This window comes from Lipophrys pholis, assembly GCF_963383615.2.
Source record: "Lipophrys pholis genome assembly, chromosome: 8".
Classification (NCBI taxonomy): domain Eukaryota; kingdom Metazoa; phylum Chordata; class Actinopteri; order Blenniiformes; family Blenniidae; genus Lipophrys; species Lipophrys pholis.
The window spans coordinates 10,706,322-10,725,241 of NC_137630.1; the positions used below are offsets into that span (position 1 = coordinate 10,706,322).

An 18,920-nucleotide genomic window follows, 5' to 3' on the forward strand; every position below is an offset into this window, starting at 1 on the left:
ATAGAAGACAACTGGAGGAAAATCTGCCACGGAGGGTTGAAAATTTAAATAGAAAAGGTATGAGATTTGTTCTCAGCTCTCTGTTGTTAGATATTTGATATCGAGCTGGATTCCGTTCTAATACCCAAATATAAAATGAATAAAGAAGAGGAATAAGATACTCTTTCAACAGAGACTGATCCAGAGGTAAAATGTACTGAGTAAGTATGAATATGAAATTTCACATCTTAGTCTGTGGGAGTTGCTGAAAGACAAGAGAGCCAAATGTTTGTCATGCTTTGTTCTGCTTGATGTCATCTGGCTCATTAATGTCATTACTGGACTTCCATCCCTCACAGTCACCTTCTCCACTGTTAGTTGGAATTCGGGTGTTAATTGGGTCGACGTGTTCAACCTTGTTCGACCGTTGGTAGGTTTACTATCATCAGTTCACTTTGAATGGACAATCCCTGGGTAGGTAGTTAGAAACCCAGACATAGAGTTGACGGAGCCTCGTGCTTCTTCTCTCGCTCATATAAATAAAAAAACACGCATTTGTGCTCAGTGATCTGCTGAAGCACGTTCACACGCGAAGCTCACTCTCACACATACGGACCTACACATGCAGGGGGGAGGGCTCTATTTCTGTTCTTCATACACACAAAGATCTAAACTGTATCTCCGGCCAACGTTACACACACACACACACACACACACACACACACACACACACACACACACACACACACACACACACACACACACACACACACACACACACACACACACACACACACACACACACACACACACACACACACACTTCTTTATTGTGGCTTTTGTTTATCTGACAAGTGACATCAGAGCCCTGGCAGCTTGAGCTCCATTTAGATTTCCATTTATAGTGTTGATGATAAATTATTAAAGTCACCGGGAGATTTTTCTTTCCTTTTTTTGCTCTCCTCGTCTTCTTTTTTTAATTGAGGTGAACAGAGAAATTACAATGAGTCTAATCATCTCTGCAATTCCCCGAAACTAGAACAAAAGCAATGAGGAGCTCATGTGAGATGGAAACCTGGGTAATGAATGCGTGCAGGGAGAGGCGGACAATGGGGCTTTTCTGAAGTGGAAATGGGAAGACTGACAAGAGCTTTTGAAGAGGCTCATGTGATGGTGTGATGGGCATTTTTGTCTGAGGAGACCATCAGAGGAGAAGTCGGCTGGAAGAAGTCGCCGTTTAAGGCTGATACTTCCAGCATGGAGGAGAGTTTACTGTCAACAGAGCCGCTGTGCTACTCGGTGGCATGACAACACACCCATAAACAATCTGTGTACACACACAGTTTTGCTCCCTGCTAATTTATTACACCTCGTTTGTGTGGCTGAGAACAGGGCAGCACTTGTAAAACTGCATATGCTTGTGTTATATTTATGATTTGGGAAGGGAAGAGAGGAACTGTTAACCCAGAAAGAAAAAAAACAGCTTTGTCCTTTATGTATATTATCAAGATTGCTGCAGGGGCTTCACCTTTAATGCTTGTACTTATTCAGTATTCTGCACGTACTTAAAAGTTTAATGATTAACTGAGGTGCAAAGTCAGTGAATTTTGTACAGGCGTGCAATTGGGAGAATAATGACCCACAATATGCTTTGTGCAGTTTCACATAAGCTGCTCACTCGGCCTTTCCTACAGGCTGTGCAGTCGTGTGCAGACTGGGGACCGTCGTAACACTCATGCTCAGTGTAATCCTTGTTTCAAATATTAAAAAGTGGCATCGTGGAGCAGATGCTGTTTTATGAGTCTGCGGTAAGAACATTTGTTGTTGTTTTTAGTGAAACATTTCAAACTTAAACCGTGTTTCTTGTGCATCATCTGTAGGTGTTGTGCTAATTTATTAGTTGTTATCTTCAAAGCCCTCACTGGACCGCTGCAACTTATAAATGGTCAGTAGCGGTATTTTATATCATGCACATTCTTGATCATGCCCTGTCGTCTCAAACTCGTCTGGAATCCTTCTGGATCTCGTTTTCACAAAATAAAAAGTAGAAGAAATGAGAGATGGGCCTTCAGCTGTCGGTCGGGGAGTCACCTGGACCAGTGGGCAGCAACTTTTATGACCAAAAGAGTCATTTTTACTACTTTCACAAAAAAAAAGAAAAAAGGAATTGAAGTTTAAATTTGTTAAATGATGAAATACAGGTAATAAAGCTGTACATATAGTTTTGCTATATATACCAAAACTGTTCCTAAGGTTTGCATTTATGAAGTTTCCCACCCTCCCTTTAGAACTGTCAATGTTTCATTACATTTTTAGCAGTTTTACCTCTATTTGTAAGCTATTTTAGACCTTTAGTCCTTTTAACAAATTTTAACAGTTTTTATTTTAGCTATCAAAGCCATTTGGACTTTTTTAGGCATAATTTGTCATGGGTTTATTTCTTTTGACCATTCTTGTCTATTTTAGCTCTTTTTCTTAATACATATTTCTTAGGAGATAAAACTACTTTTGAGATTGCGTCTAGTATGCAAATGAAATAAAAATGTTTATTTAAATAATCCCGGGAAAGCTATAGGGGGATCAAAGAGCCACATGTGGATCCAGAGCTCTGGGCTGCAGACCCCCTGATCATCTTTTGGTTATTCAGTTGGTTAAAAAGTCTAAGTTTCCTGCAATTGTGTAACAGCATCAGACAGTCACAAGTGCCCTGAATTTATAATCTTAAATATGTTGCAAGTCATGCAACTTGCATGCAAACTCCAGGTGAGTTCTGATTCTACCAGAAGTTTATCTGACATTCTGGAGACGATCATGCAACATGTGCAACGAGCCACATCAGAGTGAATCCAGCAGATTTGTCTCACTAATTCACTTAGTCTCGTAAAACGGGCACATTTTGCTCAGTTTTGTGAAAATTCTTGTTAAGCGGCTGGTTGAGGTGCACAGACACACATTCAGTCCAATACAGGGTCCCAGAAAAAGCTGTTAAATATCACCTGCTTATCTAAATTCCCATTTTAAAGTGTTACCTCGGTTTAAAGGCCCCTCTATTGCTGGCTGACAAATGACAAAAAAAGATAAATGGTATTAAAGGGATGATCACAGAGGCCGTCAGGATGTGCGATGGCACCAGGAAATCATTTAAAATGTGCTGAGGTAAACAGATGGCCCGGGCGCCCCTTGTTTGCATATAAACGGGGTTTGGAGCCAGAACAAACAGCGGGCGCCTCTCCACTGTCTGCAGGTAAACACACGCACACTTTACACTGTGACACGAAGTGCTGAGTCAGCAGAGACGTCGGCTGTGGGGATATCGGCATTCAGTCCTCAGTGCTGTAGGTTAATACCAACACAGAGCCGGGACGTTAATGTATTGAGGGAAGAAAAGGACTAATGTAGAAATTCCTGAATGAAAAAGGGCTTCTATTTTTTGCCATTTTGCTTTCCAGCTGCTGTTGACTGAAGGACTGACTACGACTTGCAATCAGAGCGAGCAGTAAAGAAATACAGGACGAAATGTTAACTGAGAAAGACGACAAGAGACAGCCGAGCAGATTTTAGTGACTTTTGAAATCAGCGTTTAGTTCCGGCCATCCTCAAGATATTTTTATATGACTTGAGAATTTATTCAGTTTTCTTCCAGCTGAATCTTAATTTTTAAAAAGCTGAACTGGGAAGTTAATATTGGAAACACGATCCCTCAACTCATAATATTGATAGATAGCGTGATGATGAAAATCCATAGCCAGATATTTTTCACCATGAGTGCAAATAGACTACAGCATATTTCTTGTACATGTCAGAAAATCCTCTTGACTCTTAGTCTGGGTGTCTATATGGAGCTCCTCAGTGAATCAGGGATTAAATCAATGAAATACTGAGGTTTTATCAATAACAATGGCGAGCTGGGTACCAACCTTAAGAAGAGGGACAGGAAGGGGCTTATTGTCCTTGTCCAGGGAGATGAAGGTGAAGAAAGCTGAGACGGCGCGATACTTTCCCTTCTCTGCATCCACGAGCGAGTTGGCGTCCACGATCACTTCAATCTCCATCGACTTGTTGCTGACAAATGTGAGCCGGCCCGTCACCGTCAGCACGCAACCTTGAAGAAGAAAAGCAAGAGCAGCGGATAATGGTTCTCACTGTTTGTAAACGCAGACAAATAAGAACATTTCATTTCATTAGCGGAATTGCAGATTTATACTTTTTTCAGCTTGATCTACTAACATTCCCCCCAAGAGCACTTCAACTCTGACTGTGGTGATGCTTGATTCAAGCGTCTTTGTTCTTCAGCCACACACACACACACACACACACACACACACACACACACACACACACACACACACACACACACACACACACACACACTTTTTGTCTTATACTACAAAATATCTGTATTATCTTAATTTAATTTTATTTCAATTAAATTCTTTTAAATGTAGTTTTCTTCTTTTTTTTTTAACTACAGCTTCTCATTGTTTAAATTTTGTATCAATTGATTAAGACTTTTCAAGATAAATATTTTGTAAATTCTGTTCTGTTTGATTTAATTATAATTTAATCAATTCTTACAGGGAATTTTAATGTGTTTTACTTTTATTCCTGTCCTGTAAATACTATTATCTGGTCTTTCATTGGTCTGTCACATGATGTGTCAGGTGATTGTTTAAACTATAAGAATAGTGTTCATTTGCATGAAAACTACAAAAGAATATTAATGAACTGATTGATTGACTGATTAGTCTCACAATAACAGAAAAACTGCATTGCAACTACTTCTCAAAACCTTCTAGGTGTTTCAACAAAATGAGGCAACACTGACGGCGACGGATGTCCCTTTAAAAAAAAAAAAAGGCAAGCCGAAATTAAACCGAGAAGCTACATAAAATCACAGGAGGAAAACGTAAGATCTGCTCTCGTAATCGACCTGACACTGTTGCATCACAAACTTTTTGAAGTCTGCTCCAGCGAGCGGGTTGGCGGCGTGAGACAATCAATGTCACATTAATAAACAGGAGAAGGTTTATAATGATAAAAGCTCATGTCATTAGAAATTTAAAATAAAAATTATGGGTAGTGATCTGTACCGGGCTGTAAGTACGTCTTGCCATGCACTCACACATAATTATTCATGCACCTGCTGAGTTTTTGTATTTTTAATTTGCTGGTGATTTCAACCTCAGATCATCCTAATGCTTTTAACTCATCACAGAAAGTGCTCTTTTTCTTTTATTGCGAGAAAAGAAGAGAAAAAAAATGAGTAAACTAATAGCACTCGGCACTGCTGATATTTTCTTTATTCTCTTTGATGTGCCTGTACTGTATTATAACTGCTGTTGCCATGGAGATGAGGAGAGAAGGTGTTATCCCTGCAGTCTGAGACTGAACTTCACGATATGAAACAGTCAAAGTCCAAAAGAAAGAAGAGAAAAATAGATTTACATGCTAAAGAAAAAAAAAAGAAAAAGAAAACTTGTATCAGACTGTGTGCCACCAACCCTCCTGACATTATGAGGACAACTTCTGAGAGAATGAGACAAGATTGTTGCTCAGTTATGGAAACACTTTGAAAGACTCACAGCAGCACGAGTTCAGTAAGGTCTTCTGCCAGAAACTTTTTGTTCTCATGTCAACCTTCTCTTGTGATGATGGGAATAAAACATGTCGTTCTCCAGTAAGCACAAGTTGCTTGCCATAAATATGATCATGAATATTGTTCAGCCCATATTTAGAATATATTCCATGACTGGGTTTTTCTTTTTATAGATGATGTTTTACAGGTAAATTCTGACTTAAATTTGGCCAGAAGTGCAACAGGGTACCAATTAAATGTGATTCCACATGATAATTATTGTTAATGCACATATTTTTGTGTTTCCAGGTAGTTGTTACTGCCAAATGTGATGCGATCATGCTGATTAAAAACTCTATTTTTATTGTGTCTTCTTGCTTTCTTTTTTCAAAAATAAGCACAGTCTGCATTTTGTTTTTATTTCTTTTCTTTCTTTCTTTTTTTTTTAAATAAAAGATGTCTAATTATACTGTTATTCAATCAATGGCAAACACTGCACCCTGTAGTTTTTCACAGTAGTTGTATGTATGTATGTATGTATGTATGTATGTATGTATGTATGTATGTATGTATGTATGTATGTATGTATGTATGTATGTATGTATGTATGTATGTATGGTTAACGTGCCTCTTTCAGCTTTGGAAGTGAATTTCAAACAACCTCTCGTGCCTTGAGCCACAGTATGACTTTTTTTCTGTTAAATAACAGCTGCTAATTTTAGTGCTTTTCCCAAACCAGATGTAATGAGATTATGCAACCGCAATGTGATCTGTGAAGTGACATCCAGACGATGGTGCAAACTGGGTGATAAACTGTAAAAGACAATTAAATGCCATGATGTTGTATATCCAGGCTGTTGAGGACAGTTCATGGCTTCGTGCAGCCTCTTTAGAAGGTGAACTGCTTTGTATCTTTCGGTCTGGACATTTTGAGTGTTTTTACACGTAAGCACAGTGAGCAAGCCCACTGTCATTCAGATCAACTATCTCTGGCACAGATGTATTAGGCCCAGTGAAGTGCTCAGTGACATTACACAAAACACAGCCTTGATGATGAGTGATTTTTAAAGGCCTCCATGATTAATGACTGATGTATGCAGAAGTAGATGTTGGACTCGCACAACGCTGAAGGTCAGCCAACATGAAAAAGTGGCAGAGTCACATTTCCAAAGAGCTCTTTTGATATAACGAATGTCCAGAGAAAAATGTGTGGACTGGAAAGACCAGCTTGGTGTCATATGCACTAAACTGGGATGTAAAGCCACTGAACAACAGATTCAGTATTTTAGGATCTTCATGTCTCTTTGCCAAGTGCAACTGAATCTCATATATTAAAAAAAATAACAAAAAACTGAAATCTAACTGCAAAATTACAATCAAAAACAGAATAATTTCTAATAAAATGGCTGCAATGACTTCAGATTTTTGGCAAATGTGCATGTATTTACACATAGACTTCTTTTGTTCCCTGCATTAAAAGATGATTACGATTGTTATTCGTCAAATTGATTCATTTTCAACAACCTGTTGGTTTGCTCTTGTAGGAGCATATGTGTGTGTATATATAAATGGAAAATATCACCGCCTACTCTTATTGACTTGTTAACTTATTAACATAACTGTGGGGTTTTTTTCTTAGCATTTTATATTATTATTGCCATTATTATATATTTATCATGTTTATTCTTTTTCTAACTGCCTGTCTTTGTGTTTTCTCTGAATCCATGGACAAAAAAAATAGGACTATTAACCCCTACCTATCTAAACAATGTATGGACATTGAGAGAATTTCAAAACTCACATTTACTCGGGAGAGTGAAGACTTTGTTATACATGTGCAGTACGGTCGAGCGTTAAAAAGAAGTATTATCCATTATACAATTTGAAAGGCAGTGAAATAAAAGCACGTGACTGACGCAGAGCCGGAACAACAGCTTATAGAAACCGTGTATGTAACACGGTGCTCTTCATAAAGGGATGTTTAATATTCAGCAGAGCTGTGTTAAACTTATGGTTCTGCCCTCCACAGCTTTTTTTTTTTTTTTTTTCACTTTTTCATCTGATTATTAAAATTTAATATAAAACAGACAGAGAAGAAGAGCATTGTGAATGTTCACAATGAAACTCTGTTCCTTCTCTCCCCGACACTTTTACTATCACCTTCAACGCTCCCCTTATTTCTCCATGAAATGTCCTTTTATCCAACAGGCGGTTATTTGAAGTTTTCTGCCTTTTTATTTTTTCTCCATTTGTACCTCTGGCTGTTTTGCTATAGTGGATCAAAGAGCCGACTCAACTTTCCTCCAGAACATCAATGGCCAGCACCTCGCAGGATTACATTCTCTGAATGTTTGATGTGAGACTGCCGTTGTTTTACGTTATGTAAAGTCTCTAATTATGTAATCTAATGTAATTCTGGGCTTCAGCCCCATTGTGTGTAACTGTGCATCGACTCTGGACCACCAGCGACAGGTTTTCTTTGCAGGTCTAATGAATCATCTCAACTACTTTCGAGACACATTATAACAGAATGTTGCAGGCATGCAGACCTCACCAGACGCGAGTCTTTTCACTCTACATGCTGCTGATGGCCACGGTTTGTGCTGTTCCTGTTCTCTGGCTGTGAAGCCCCCACATTTCTTGCCTTTTTCTGACTTTCACTCCATCATTATACTTGTGGTGCTGCCTGCGTCTGCCCTGGTCGTGTTCTGTCTGTCTCTTTTCCTTCTCCAATCTAATCCGTCTGCTCTAGCATCATATGCATTGCAAAATAGAGATACTGTTTGTGCAACTTGCACTGTTTTGCATTAAAAAAAGACATCAGGGAGACATCAGCTCACCTGTTGCTCAAACATAAGCTTGAGAAAATGTGAAACAGAACTATCTTTAAAAAAAACAACAAAAACACCTCAAGAAAAATACATGGAAATAGGGTTTAATAAGTAATGCATGTATGTTCTTGTTGTCTCAAGCTATGCACATGAAATGCACTGCAGACATGATAAAACAGGTGGAGTATCTGCATACTGGACTTCACTAAATTATTTCTACATCACACTGTCTGTTTTCAGTCGGAGCGAGGCCTCCTGCAGTACAGCGTGCCTCTCAAGAGCTTTGAGTGTGAAAGTACAGTAAACAGGAAATTAGGTGGCAAATGAGGTGTGATATGGAGCACAACAAGATGATGATAATTTAGTAAATGGGAAAAACAAAAAGCAAAATTACATTAAAATAATGCATTAACCAGTGCCTAATTAAACACTGGTTGCATAATTCATATTACTAATAAGCAGCATAAATACATGCAAATGAAGTTACTCACAAATAGTTAATTTTTTTACTTTAATGAACCCCTTCTCTCTTCTCTGAGCTGTTTTTGGTTTGCAGCTGCAGTCCGAAGCTTCTTTGATCACAGAGAATGAATCCAGCACATCACTCTGCTCTTACTTGTTGGTATCATTACGTTAATGCTGAATCTTTGAAATGTCTGTCAATAATAATGTCTTGATGTCATCACTGACTCCTGTTTCTGTTAACTTTTTGGATACCCTGTTGATACTGGGGCCAGTGTGTGTGTGTGTGTGTGTGTGGGGGGGGGGGGGGGGGGGGGGGGGGGGGGTAAATCTCTGGCCAGTTGAGGGATTTGAACCAGCAGCCCCGTCGGTTACAAGCTTGCCTCTCTAACCACCGCTGCACAGACACTAGAATACTGAGAAGAAACATAATACTTAATCTTGTTCAGCTCACTCTGTAGCGCAGCCATTAAAATATAAATGTGGTTGCAAGTTAAATCTACAGACTCTGAGATATATATATTTTTTTTTTTACAATTCATCGTTTTACTTACCTACAGTTCTACCTACAGTTTTCTCAATGTTTCCGCTGAAAACGATATTAACCTTGCCGGCATTAAACTGAGAAAAGTTGACTGTTCAGGCATAAACAGAGCCGAGTCTGTTTAATGTTCAGAGTCTTAACTTCCCACTTCAGTGTGTTTAATGTTCATTTTGTCTTTTTGTCTTCAGACAGTTTTTAAATGTCACATGCATTAGTGAAACATTCTTGTACCCTGCAAGTTCAGGGAGATGCATTTGTATTCCGAATTAATTTATTAGGATAAACTCCTCCTGGTTTTTTTGTGTGATCGTGTACGAACGGAACGAAAAAACTTGAGCCTTGTGTGTTCAGGCTTTAAAATGTCTTCCGGGGTGTAAGACTGTCAGACCTTCAGGTAGAATTACTTTGGTGTGGTACAGTATAAGATTGAGTCCAATATGTTACATAAGTGAATCTGAACCTGAAGTGGGCAATCTTACATGTTTACGTCTTCCTGGTCTGACACATCAGAACATAATGAATATGTCATGAAGTTCTGCAGAAAGTCTTTTAATGAGCCATGGATTACAATCAGGTGTGTTTAGGAAGAAAGATATTTTAGGATTGTCGTGTTTCTGGACCAGGTTCTCAACTCAGTCTTTGCATGAGCAGGCCAGTGGGACTATTTCACTGTTGTATCAGAATATATAGAAGACAGACGTTTCAGCCTATTCTGTCATTAAAGTCCACAACCACTGACTGTCAGCTGTCGGCTTGAGCACCACTTTAGGTTCCCCACATACTGAATACCAGTTGAAGTTAAGTTATATTTGCATAAAACATTTGTAACTAAAAACCTGATTTGTTTTATTTCTAAATGTAAATATTTTTTACTTGGAGTACTGAAGGCTATTAGACATTTTGGTTTGATTTTCATAAATCATTATTCAGGCAATTTAGGATGCAAATAATAAGAATTAATGTACAACATGTTGCTTTCATAGTGACAATAAAACAAATCTGTGCAGCTTTTATCTGTGAATTTTACCTTGTTTCTAAAAACATTATGCTCACTCCATCCTGCTGGCTTTTACTAATCAGTGGAGAGGTGTTATGAGTTTTTTGGGGGCCAGGCGGGCATCGTTTACTTTTGGCTGGTTCGACACCCCTTACCATCAAACTGTATTCCCTCAACCTTAATATTTATGCTGGTAGACATGAAACATTATGTAAAGACTTTTCATCTCTGCAGAATGACACATGTAAGAAAATGTGCGGTTTTCCTGGAATATTAAAACTTCAATCATACATGATGTGGAAACGACACACCCAAAACCTGACATTTAGATTGCTTGCATTTTGGGGGTTTTAAACTCAAAGTTATGCAGCTTATTCAACATTTTATTGACAAGAGGGAAACACAGGATAAAATAACTCAGATAAATCCAGAGTTGTGATCTTCATTGCCACTAGCTGTTGTTTTCTTAATCACTTTTGCATTTTTCCTGACCACCTAAAATAATGGGTAGTCTGCTGGTGACATAACACCTAAGTTGCTGTGGAAGCCAGGGGAAATCATGTCAACACCACCTAAACCCAAGGGACAGACCGAGGCAGCAACTGGAGCGGCTCACAGCAGCGGAAAGATGCGGACATGGATCTCAGCCAATCTCTTCTGTTGAGTTTTCTACTCCTGAAATCCCCAGAAAGGTGTGTTTTAAATGTTTGAAAAGTCACTTCACATCCTGCCGCCCACTCCTTATTACTCAGAGTTTCTCATGACCTGAGGGAATTTTCCTGCTTGAATAAAGTTGTCTGCATTTTTAAACTTGTGTATTGTAAAAGGAGAGTTTTTAGAGACAACCTGGCACCATCTAACCACTTCATAATTCAACAATGAGCAGTTAGTCTTCTGTTGACATCATATCCTGGTGTGGTTATAACACCGGAAGGTGAGCACTGGATGTCTGGACCACTTCAAGTTCAACATATGAATAAGTGACACAAACACATGAAGTCGACTGATCCATTATATATTGGGCCACTTTCAAGTTTGAACTCACTGAAATGACGTAATGAACAAACTGTTGTAAATCCTCAAATTTTCTCCTAAAAGTCTTTCTAGAAAATATCTACATGTGCAGCCATTCATTAACTTGGTCACACACAGTTTTTATGTAGAATATATATACTTAGATAACATTAATTATTTAAGGCCCTCTTTACACAACATTTCAAGTGAAACCGCATCGTTTTTGTGTCTTCGTTTCAAAAAAGATTTGTGTTTACACAGCAACGTAGATTTCATGTTTGGCCACTAGTAGATGCTGTTGTTTGTTTTGCAATGACGAGAACAATACGCTATAAACATTAACAAGGGTGAGTAAACAGACATTCGTTTGGTCAGACGATGAAGAACAACTATTCACTACGGCTGTGATGGGCACGTGCAGTCGCAGCATTTCCGAAAAGTTTTTCTCCATTTACACAGCGATGCAGTTGGAGCTTTTTTTAAAAAAAAAAAAAGGTTTTTTCCCCCCATTTCTATGGAGATTTATTTGTGTGTGTGTGTGTATATATATATATATATATATATATATATATATTGTGTTTTCACTTGAAAACGTTGTCGTGTAAACAGAGCCTGAGGAAAAGTGAGAAAGTGAAAGTGGTGAAATGTTATGAAAGACAAAAGTAAAAATTGATTTTCAACTTTCATTGAGTGCCATTCTCTTTCATAAGGTATCTAAAACTTTTTCTGGTGTCTTCAAATGTAATTATTGTAACTAAAAAGTTGTCAGAAGAACAAGTGCTTGAGTAGATATACCTGAAATGTTTTTGGAAGCGCAGTAACAATGTACAAACACATTGTCACCCTTCATTGAACAAAGATTAAGATGTTAAACATGAAAAGTAAGATGTGAACTAGGCGGTTGCTAACGTACTGAAAATGCAAGTTATAAAGCACTTCTTCAAATGTCCCTGCACCATGAGGCCAGATTAGGGGTGTGCATGTGTTGGACTGAATGTTTGTGTCATCTTGACCTTGCCGCGACAAAAACGGTTCCAAAAGCACTTTGGATCACTTTCTGTAATCAAACAGTCCCGCAGCTGACGGCAGTGTATACAGGAACACAAGTGTCATTTTAAACCAACATTTCAAAGGCTAAGTGTATGACTCTGTTTGTAAAAGTTCTCAAATAAATGTCAAAACAAGGTGCTCAGTGCTTTTTAATTTCGTCATGAGCTCCTCACAGACCACTGGGACGTTGCACCACAAATACAGTGCAAATAGACAAAACGGCGTAATGGAAAATAGCTGAATCATTAACAATGACGTGTTTTTCCAGATGCAGGGTCAGCCCTGCAAAACACAACTGGTCGCGATTAGCAACAGTGTGACAGCTGTTAGCGTTACACAGACCAATTTAAACCAGCTGAGGCCGAATTTAAACACTGCTGAGTTTTCCACATCATCACGTAATTGGGTTTTTCAGAGATTGCAGTTCATTAGCGGGAAAGAGGCAAAGAAGAAAGCATGTCGACACAGCTCTGCGTTTCCTCCAGCCAGCTTTGCAGCGTTTGTGTTCAGGACGTGTGTTTGTGACGTGAAGCTCTCGGAGGGTAGCAGTGTGTCTTCCTCACCCTTTTTAATCTTGCGGTGAAAGTTGATGGCGTCCACTGAAGCCGTGACGATGTTGGTGTTGCAGTGCCGGGCGGCCACGATGCCAGCGACCTCGTCCATCAGTTTCATGGTTACTCCTGAATCAGACACAGTTCATCGTATTAATATAGACACCGACTTATAAGGAGGATCACAAGATCTTTCACTGGACAATAAACTTCCTCAAGTTATCAAACATGTTTCAATGTGACCAGTCGGTGAAGAGAGTACGGTGCCACCGAAAACGGATTTTGTCGACCATTTCTAAAATTAACCCTGCATCAGTGTTGACTGTTGTACCCTGGACCAGTGAAACTTGTGATACCAAACAAGTCTGTAGAAGTAAATGAAGTCATTAAGTTAGAGGGATTCTCGAATGCCTTTTCAGACGCTATTTTGCTGAGATGAGATTGCTGGACGTGGAAGCTAATGGGTTTCCTGATGCAATTAGAAAACTATCCACCTGAAGCTGAATTATGAATGAGTCTGTGCACCATTTCCTCAACATTAGCCCCTCGTTCAGACTCATTAGTCCTCTGTTTGTCAGCCCACTGCCAACAAAACGTGTTTCAATAGTCTTTCAGTGAGCAGATATTCCTCTGATGGATTGCTGTGAATGTTTGAGGAGAATATTGCATACCTCCATGGTAAAGTCAATAATTCAAATTCACCTTATAGAATGAAGGCCTGCCGATAGTCCAGTTATTTACTGTCCAAAGAAACTTTCACCAAAAGAACACTAACAACAGCTATGGTTTCTTAAAGTGACATTTTTCTTTCATGCAGTAATTTAGGAAATTTAAAAAAACGTTAGTCAAAGTTTGACGCTTGATTCTTAACTAAATCTCACTTGCTTGCACGAGCCCTTAATATTCATAAAAAAAAAATAAAAAGGGTAGTGCAGTGGTAGGTGCAGGGGTAAACATTGCGGCATTACATGTTCCTCTGGTGGTAATGAGAGTTTTTCTTCCTCCACCTTGTTAGTCCTCTGATGGACCTATCCAGAATGTACACAAACATTTAACCTGTGTTTCTTAGAAAAGGCTGCAGCCGAGTTGGTCTGGATAAAGCAGGTATAGAAGATAGACAGCACTGCACTAATAGAATATGATCATTTGATTTTAGCTCAGGATGTCTAATGTTGGCCAAAAAGAACGGTGTACTTTTATTTATATGAAGCACAAAAATAAAACAACACAGAGTAGATTTTGCATTTCACAGGATCTTCATGGAAATCATTTCTGTTCATGTATAAATGTGACAATAATGTTCATAAATGACCACATGCTCAATTTCACAGTTGCTGCCACTGCCAATGAAACATATAAAAATCAGAATTCAGTGTGAGTGGAAGGAATCCAGCAAATCATGTGAGCGATGAAACATTTAACAGCCACCATTTAAATCTACTGGACGTTCGTCTTTGATATAAAGAAACAGAATTTGGGTAAAGTATCGTACTTGATCATCATCATTAAAGTGTCCACTTTGTCATTTAGAAAGTACATGATCCAAAGTGCAGTAGAATACTTTAAGCAGGAAATCAAAGTTTGTATATCACTATGGAGCTCTCAACTCATTACTTCCACATTAGAGCAGAGTACATAGAGTGGAAGGGCAGGTCCAGTGCTCCTGCGTCTAAATGATACACAATGCATGGCCTTGGTGGTCTTTGTTCCATTGTTTACAGAAAATCAGACATATCTTGTAGATTGAGCAGCTCTGATATGAGAGATACAAGGAGGAGGAAGCCATCCGCAGCTCGTCTCAGAAAATGCACATGCAGTGCCTGTTCACATTAAGACGGTCAGACCCTCTGCTAGACACTCCAGTTACACCAGCCGCTCCCTCCAAGTCGCTTTTTGTATCTCTCACGTTACAGAAAATCAATAAATGTGCTTGCTGATGGCTGATTTTGCTCCCAAAGGTTCCTACCATCTGCACTGTGTGGCTCTATTTATGACAGCCAAATGTGTGGGAGTACAAACAGAATGTGCTACTTGCTCCCAAATGCAGCATTCGCTGCAAAAGTGGTCCCACTCAGTTGATTAAGAATTAACCATGCTATTACTTTGGCATCCTCTTATCCCAAACGGTTGGAGACTCACTTCCATTTTATTTTACTGATAAAACCAATATGTACAAGTGCATTCTGTCTAAGCCAAACCTAATGTTTCCATTAGGAGCCACAGGATGCTTCTGTACTTAAATTTTCAGTGGATTAATTAGTCAGGCTCGCACGTTGATGTGTGTGTGTCGAGTGTGTGCTCTTGCAAAGGAAAAGGACGACCATATACTAACTTACACCAAAAGAACATTGATTGGTGAACAGTTCTGGTTGTGATTAAGGCCGACAGATGATTTCCGAAAGGTGACAACAGTGAGTCTGCCTTAAATTGTGCGTGCTCACGGAATAATATCAGTTCCCTTCATGAGCCGTTTGACAGCCTTTTTGTTTTTTTCAAAACCCATCTGCTGTAATATTTTTTTGCCATCTTTGTTATGTTGTGAAAATTGATGGGATCTCACATAAGATTGAAAATTTCCCCTGAGCACAACACACAGCAGGCTGCAGCTATTCAAAGCTTGGAGTGGTCATGTCTGAGCATGTAACACTTAATGGAGGAGGATCATGACCTGAACAAGATGATGAAATTGAATGTAAACACTGCACACCGGCTAGTCTCTGCAGGATGGATTAGCGGCTGTGAAAGAATCTTTCCACCTTGGGAGCCGGATTAAAAACTTTGCGGATACAGTGCATCAGCACACTGGTGCCGTGTAAACGGACCCCCCCAAAAGTGAAGAAAGTTTTGCGGATACACTCGAATCCGTTGTCGTGTAAACAGGGCCTACTTGAGCACATTGTGCCTGGTTTACTAAGATCCTGCATAAAGTGTGGCTCAAACGAATACATTACAATTGTCATGAGTAATATCACGCAACAAGAATATTCAAATCAGAGGTTTCAAATGCATTAGGCCTGTTTACGCTGGAATCGGTATCACTTACATGTTTGTTTGCTCGAGTTCACCGTGGACTGACTGGAGGAAGCGCTGAGCTCCCACAGGCACAAAATGAAACGGGATACCAAAGAAGCATCAAACATATTGGATCAGCAAACAAATCTGCACCTAAACACTGCAGCTCGGGCTACAGCATTTACAGATCAGCTGATAGTATTGAATGATAAGAACTACAGAGACAAAGTGACCCAAGATTTTATCTAATTTAATTTTCCATCTACAAACATTAATTGAGGGAAAATTTGATTATGTTTTTCTCATTTTGTGTCTCTGGAGTGGGATGAGGGCTCCTATCAAAATGAAATCGTCTTTAGGAGGTCATGGAGGGTACATAAAGAAATCATAAGGGATGGAGAAAGAAAGCACTGCTCAGTGCTGAGGCTGAATGCCAATGTGCTAAATGGCTGAAGTGGAATATTTGAGGCCCACTTTAGTCGTTTTCATTTCACTGCACTACCAAACAGATTCCTCATAGATGAAAACAGCTACAGGTAGTTAAAGCTTGGGTGGTTTGCAGGAATCTAATGGCACTACTGAGAGCCAACTGTTTTCAAAGTGAAGCCTCCATCATTTAAATTTAAACGTCATTGCTTCATTGTGCACTTGTAAAATTGTGAGAAGAAGTTGCAGCATTTCAACAAATCGATTTATATTCAATCTTCAACCAATACAGTGAAAATGAGGAGTTGAAAATACAAAGGTTCATAAAACTGCAGAGGAGAAGTAAGTGACAATTTAAATATACTGCATCAATGCTTATTTCAGAGATTCTGAACCAGCTCAGATATGTTTTTTCACACGGAGTCCAACAGAGTTGTGGCGTTAATAAGGAATTCAGAAATACATTACTGACAGCTACGAGCACGACCACTTCTTCTGGAGGATCCCGCGTCATTCCCCAGCTAACTGAGGGATGAAATCTCTGCAGGTGATCCTGGGTCGACCTCTGGGCCTCGTCCCAGTGGCCCAGCTCCTGTACAAGGCGATCGGGAGGCAATCTAATGAGGTGCCTGAGCCCTTTCCACTGTCTTCAGTGTGGAGGCGCAGCGACTCGGCTCCGTGTTCCTCCCAAATGGCCAAGTTCCTCACCCTGTCAAGAAGCATTCAGCCCACTACCCACTGAAAAGAGTTTTTCCCTCCTGGCACAGAGTTAATGGTGTTGTACGTATGAGAGCAAACAGCAAACGTTCACTGCCATTAAAGATGATAAAAGAATAACTTTCACCATTCTTGGATCATGGTATTTAGGATGAAGGGCTTACATGGTGTGAGGATGGAAAGAAATCATGGACTGAAGACCGACACGATTTGAAATCCCCCTACGAGCGCAAGAAATAACAGAGCATCTATCCAGGCTGAAGTTCAGGTTTTAGAGCCAATCTTTAAAGGGGTCATATTATGCAAAATTCATTTCTAATGGTTTTCCAACAGTAATACCCCAGAAGTGAAAAAAAATCTGTCATCTTTCTCCCTGGCTTGTTTGATTTTTTTAAAAGTGTGTTGCTCCGAGCGAATCAGAAATCAAACCCTATATATTGTCATTGCGGGTTTAACCAATCACAATCAAGGTAGGTTCTCCCTTTGACCCTCCCACAATTCGGCAGCTCTGCTCTGGCACATGGCACCACGAGAGGAAGTACTTCCTCCTCTTCTCAAGATGGGCATGTGTGGGCAGAGCCAGTCCAGCTCACACAGACACAGCATAATCTGAATGCAGCTCATATGATCCAATACCCAAATGGCTGAAAATCAAGGAAAAGCTGGGTTTAGGGCAAAAGACTCCGAATACAATATTTTTGGACCCCCGAGACCCATGTGAAAGTGTTGAAACGCTGTTTAAAATGACCCCTTTAAAGCCATGCTTGGGGGGCTAACGGCGGTGTCAGCACTTCTGCTCACACTGCAAACTTTGTGTTTACCCAATTTTTCCAGTGAAAGACAGATCACACACTATCTGTTGCGGACACCGGAACATTTCGCATGACGGCTTCCACTTTGGCACAAAGTAAGTTAAACGGACCAGGTGAAACACAATAAAAGAACTGGAATAGCTTATTATAAGGTTGGAGATGCTATAGCAGTACATAAATGTAATTTGAAAGCAGCTTACTACAACTAAACCATATGTGTTGTACATAATAGCCTTTATTCACAGTTCCTGGCATTGCTGTTATTCTAGAATCTGCTGCGGACATTACCTAGATACGCCAACATCACACATGCTCCATTGCGTCTCGCATGTTTGTTTTCCCGCCGCAAAAGAAGCAAAATGTTTATTCTCATCACAGGTATGATGATCATGTTGGATACACAGTTTATGCAGTGCAGTGAAAACCTTTAACTGAAACGTCAAGCCGAATAAAGTGGAGGGCCACGCTGTCCTTGAGGAACAAAGATGCTTGTCTTTATTAATTACTACCATCAGTGGAACTGTTAATGCAACTCTTGCAAATAAAAACAACCAACAAACTCCTCGCACAGTCAATGTAAAAAGGTTGAAGTGAGGCTCAATGTGAGCCTGCAAATGAGGACAAGCGAGGCCAAGACAGCCCTGGGCCTGGTGTTACACATTCACAGGATGACATGGCACACCATGACTCTCCCTCGGCCCCAGGGTGGGAACACAAAAGACGGGGGGGGGGAGGGGAGGTGTATACTAAGAGCAAAGACAGCTCATTCTAAATGGGGGGAAAAAAGGGCAATTAGCTACCAAGTCCCTAGTGCAGCCCAGTTTGCCATGGGGCAGAATACCTCAGTGATTAGATCTCATGTGACGATTCCCCAAAAATCTTTTTGCACAACGCTGTCCATAGGCAACAGGCATGAGAGGCACTGAAGGGAGTCTTCCAGGCAGCACTTT

At 39.8% G+C, this 18,920-nt stretch overlaps 1 protein-coding gene across 5 annotated transcripts in view; it reads right to left on the minus strand.

The window, feature by feature from the left end:
- Positions 1–18,920, minus strand: part of acot7 (acyl-CoA thioesterase 7) — a 58,642-nt gene that overhangs the window by 9,207 nt on the left and 30,515 nt on the right. For all 5 annotated transcript variants that reach the window (XM_080469244.1, XM_080469243.1, XM_080469242.1 and 2 more), the window contains 2 exons: positions 13,016–13,132; positions 3,897–4,081 (listed from right to left, as the gene is read on the minus strand). In XM_080469244.1, the coding sequence (XP_080325370.1) occupies positions 3,897–4,081; positions 13,016–13,132 (302 nt within the window). The remainder of the gene's footprint in view (positions 1–3,896; positions 4,082–13,015; positions 13,133–18,920) is intronic.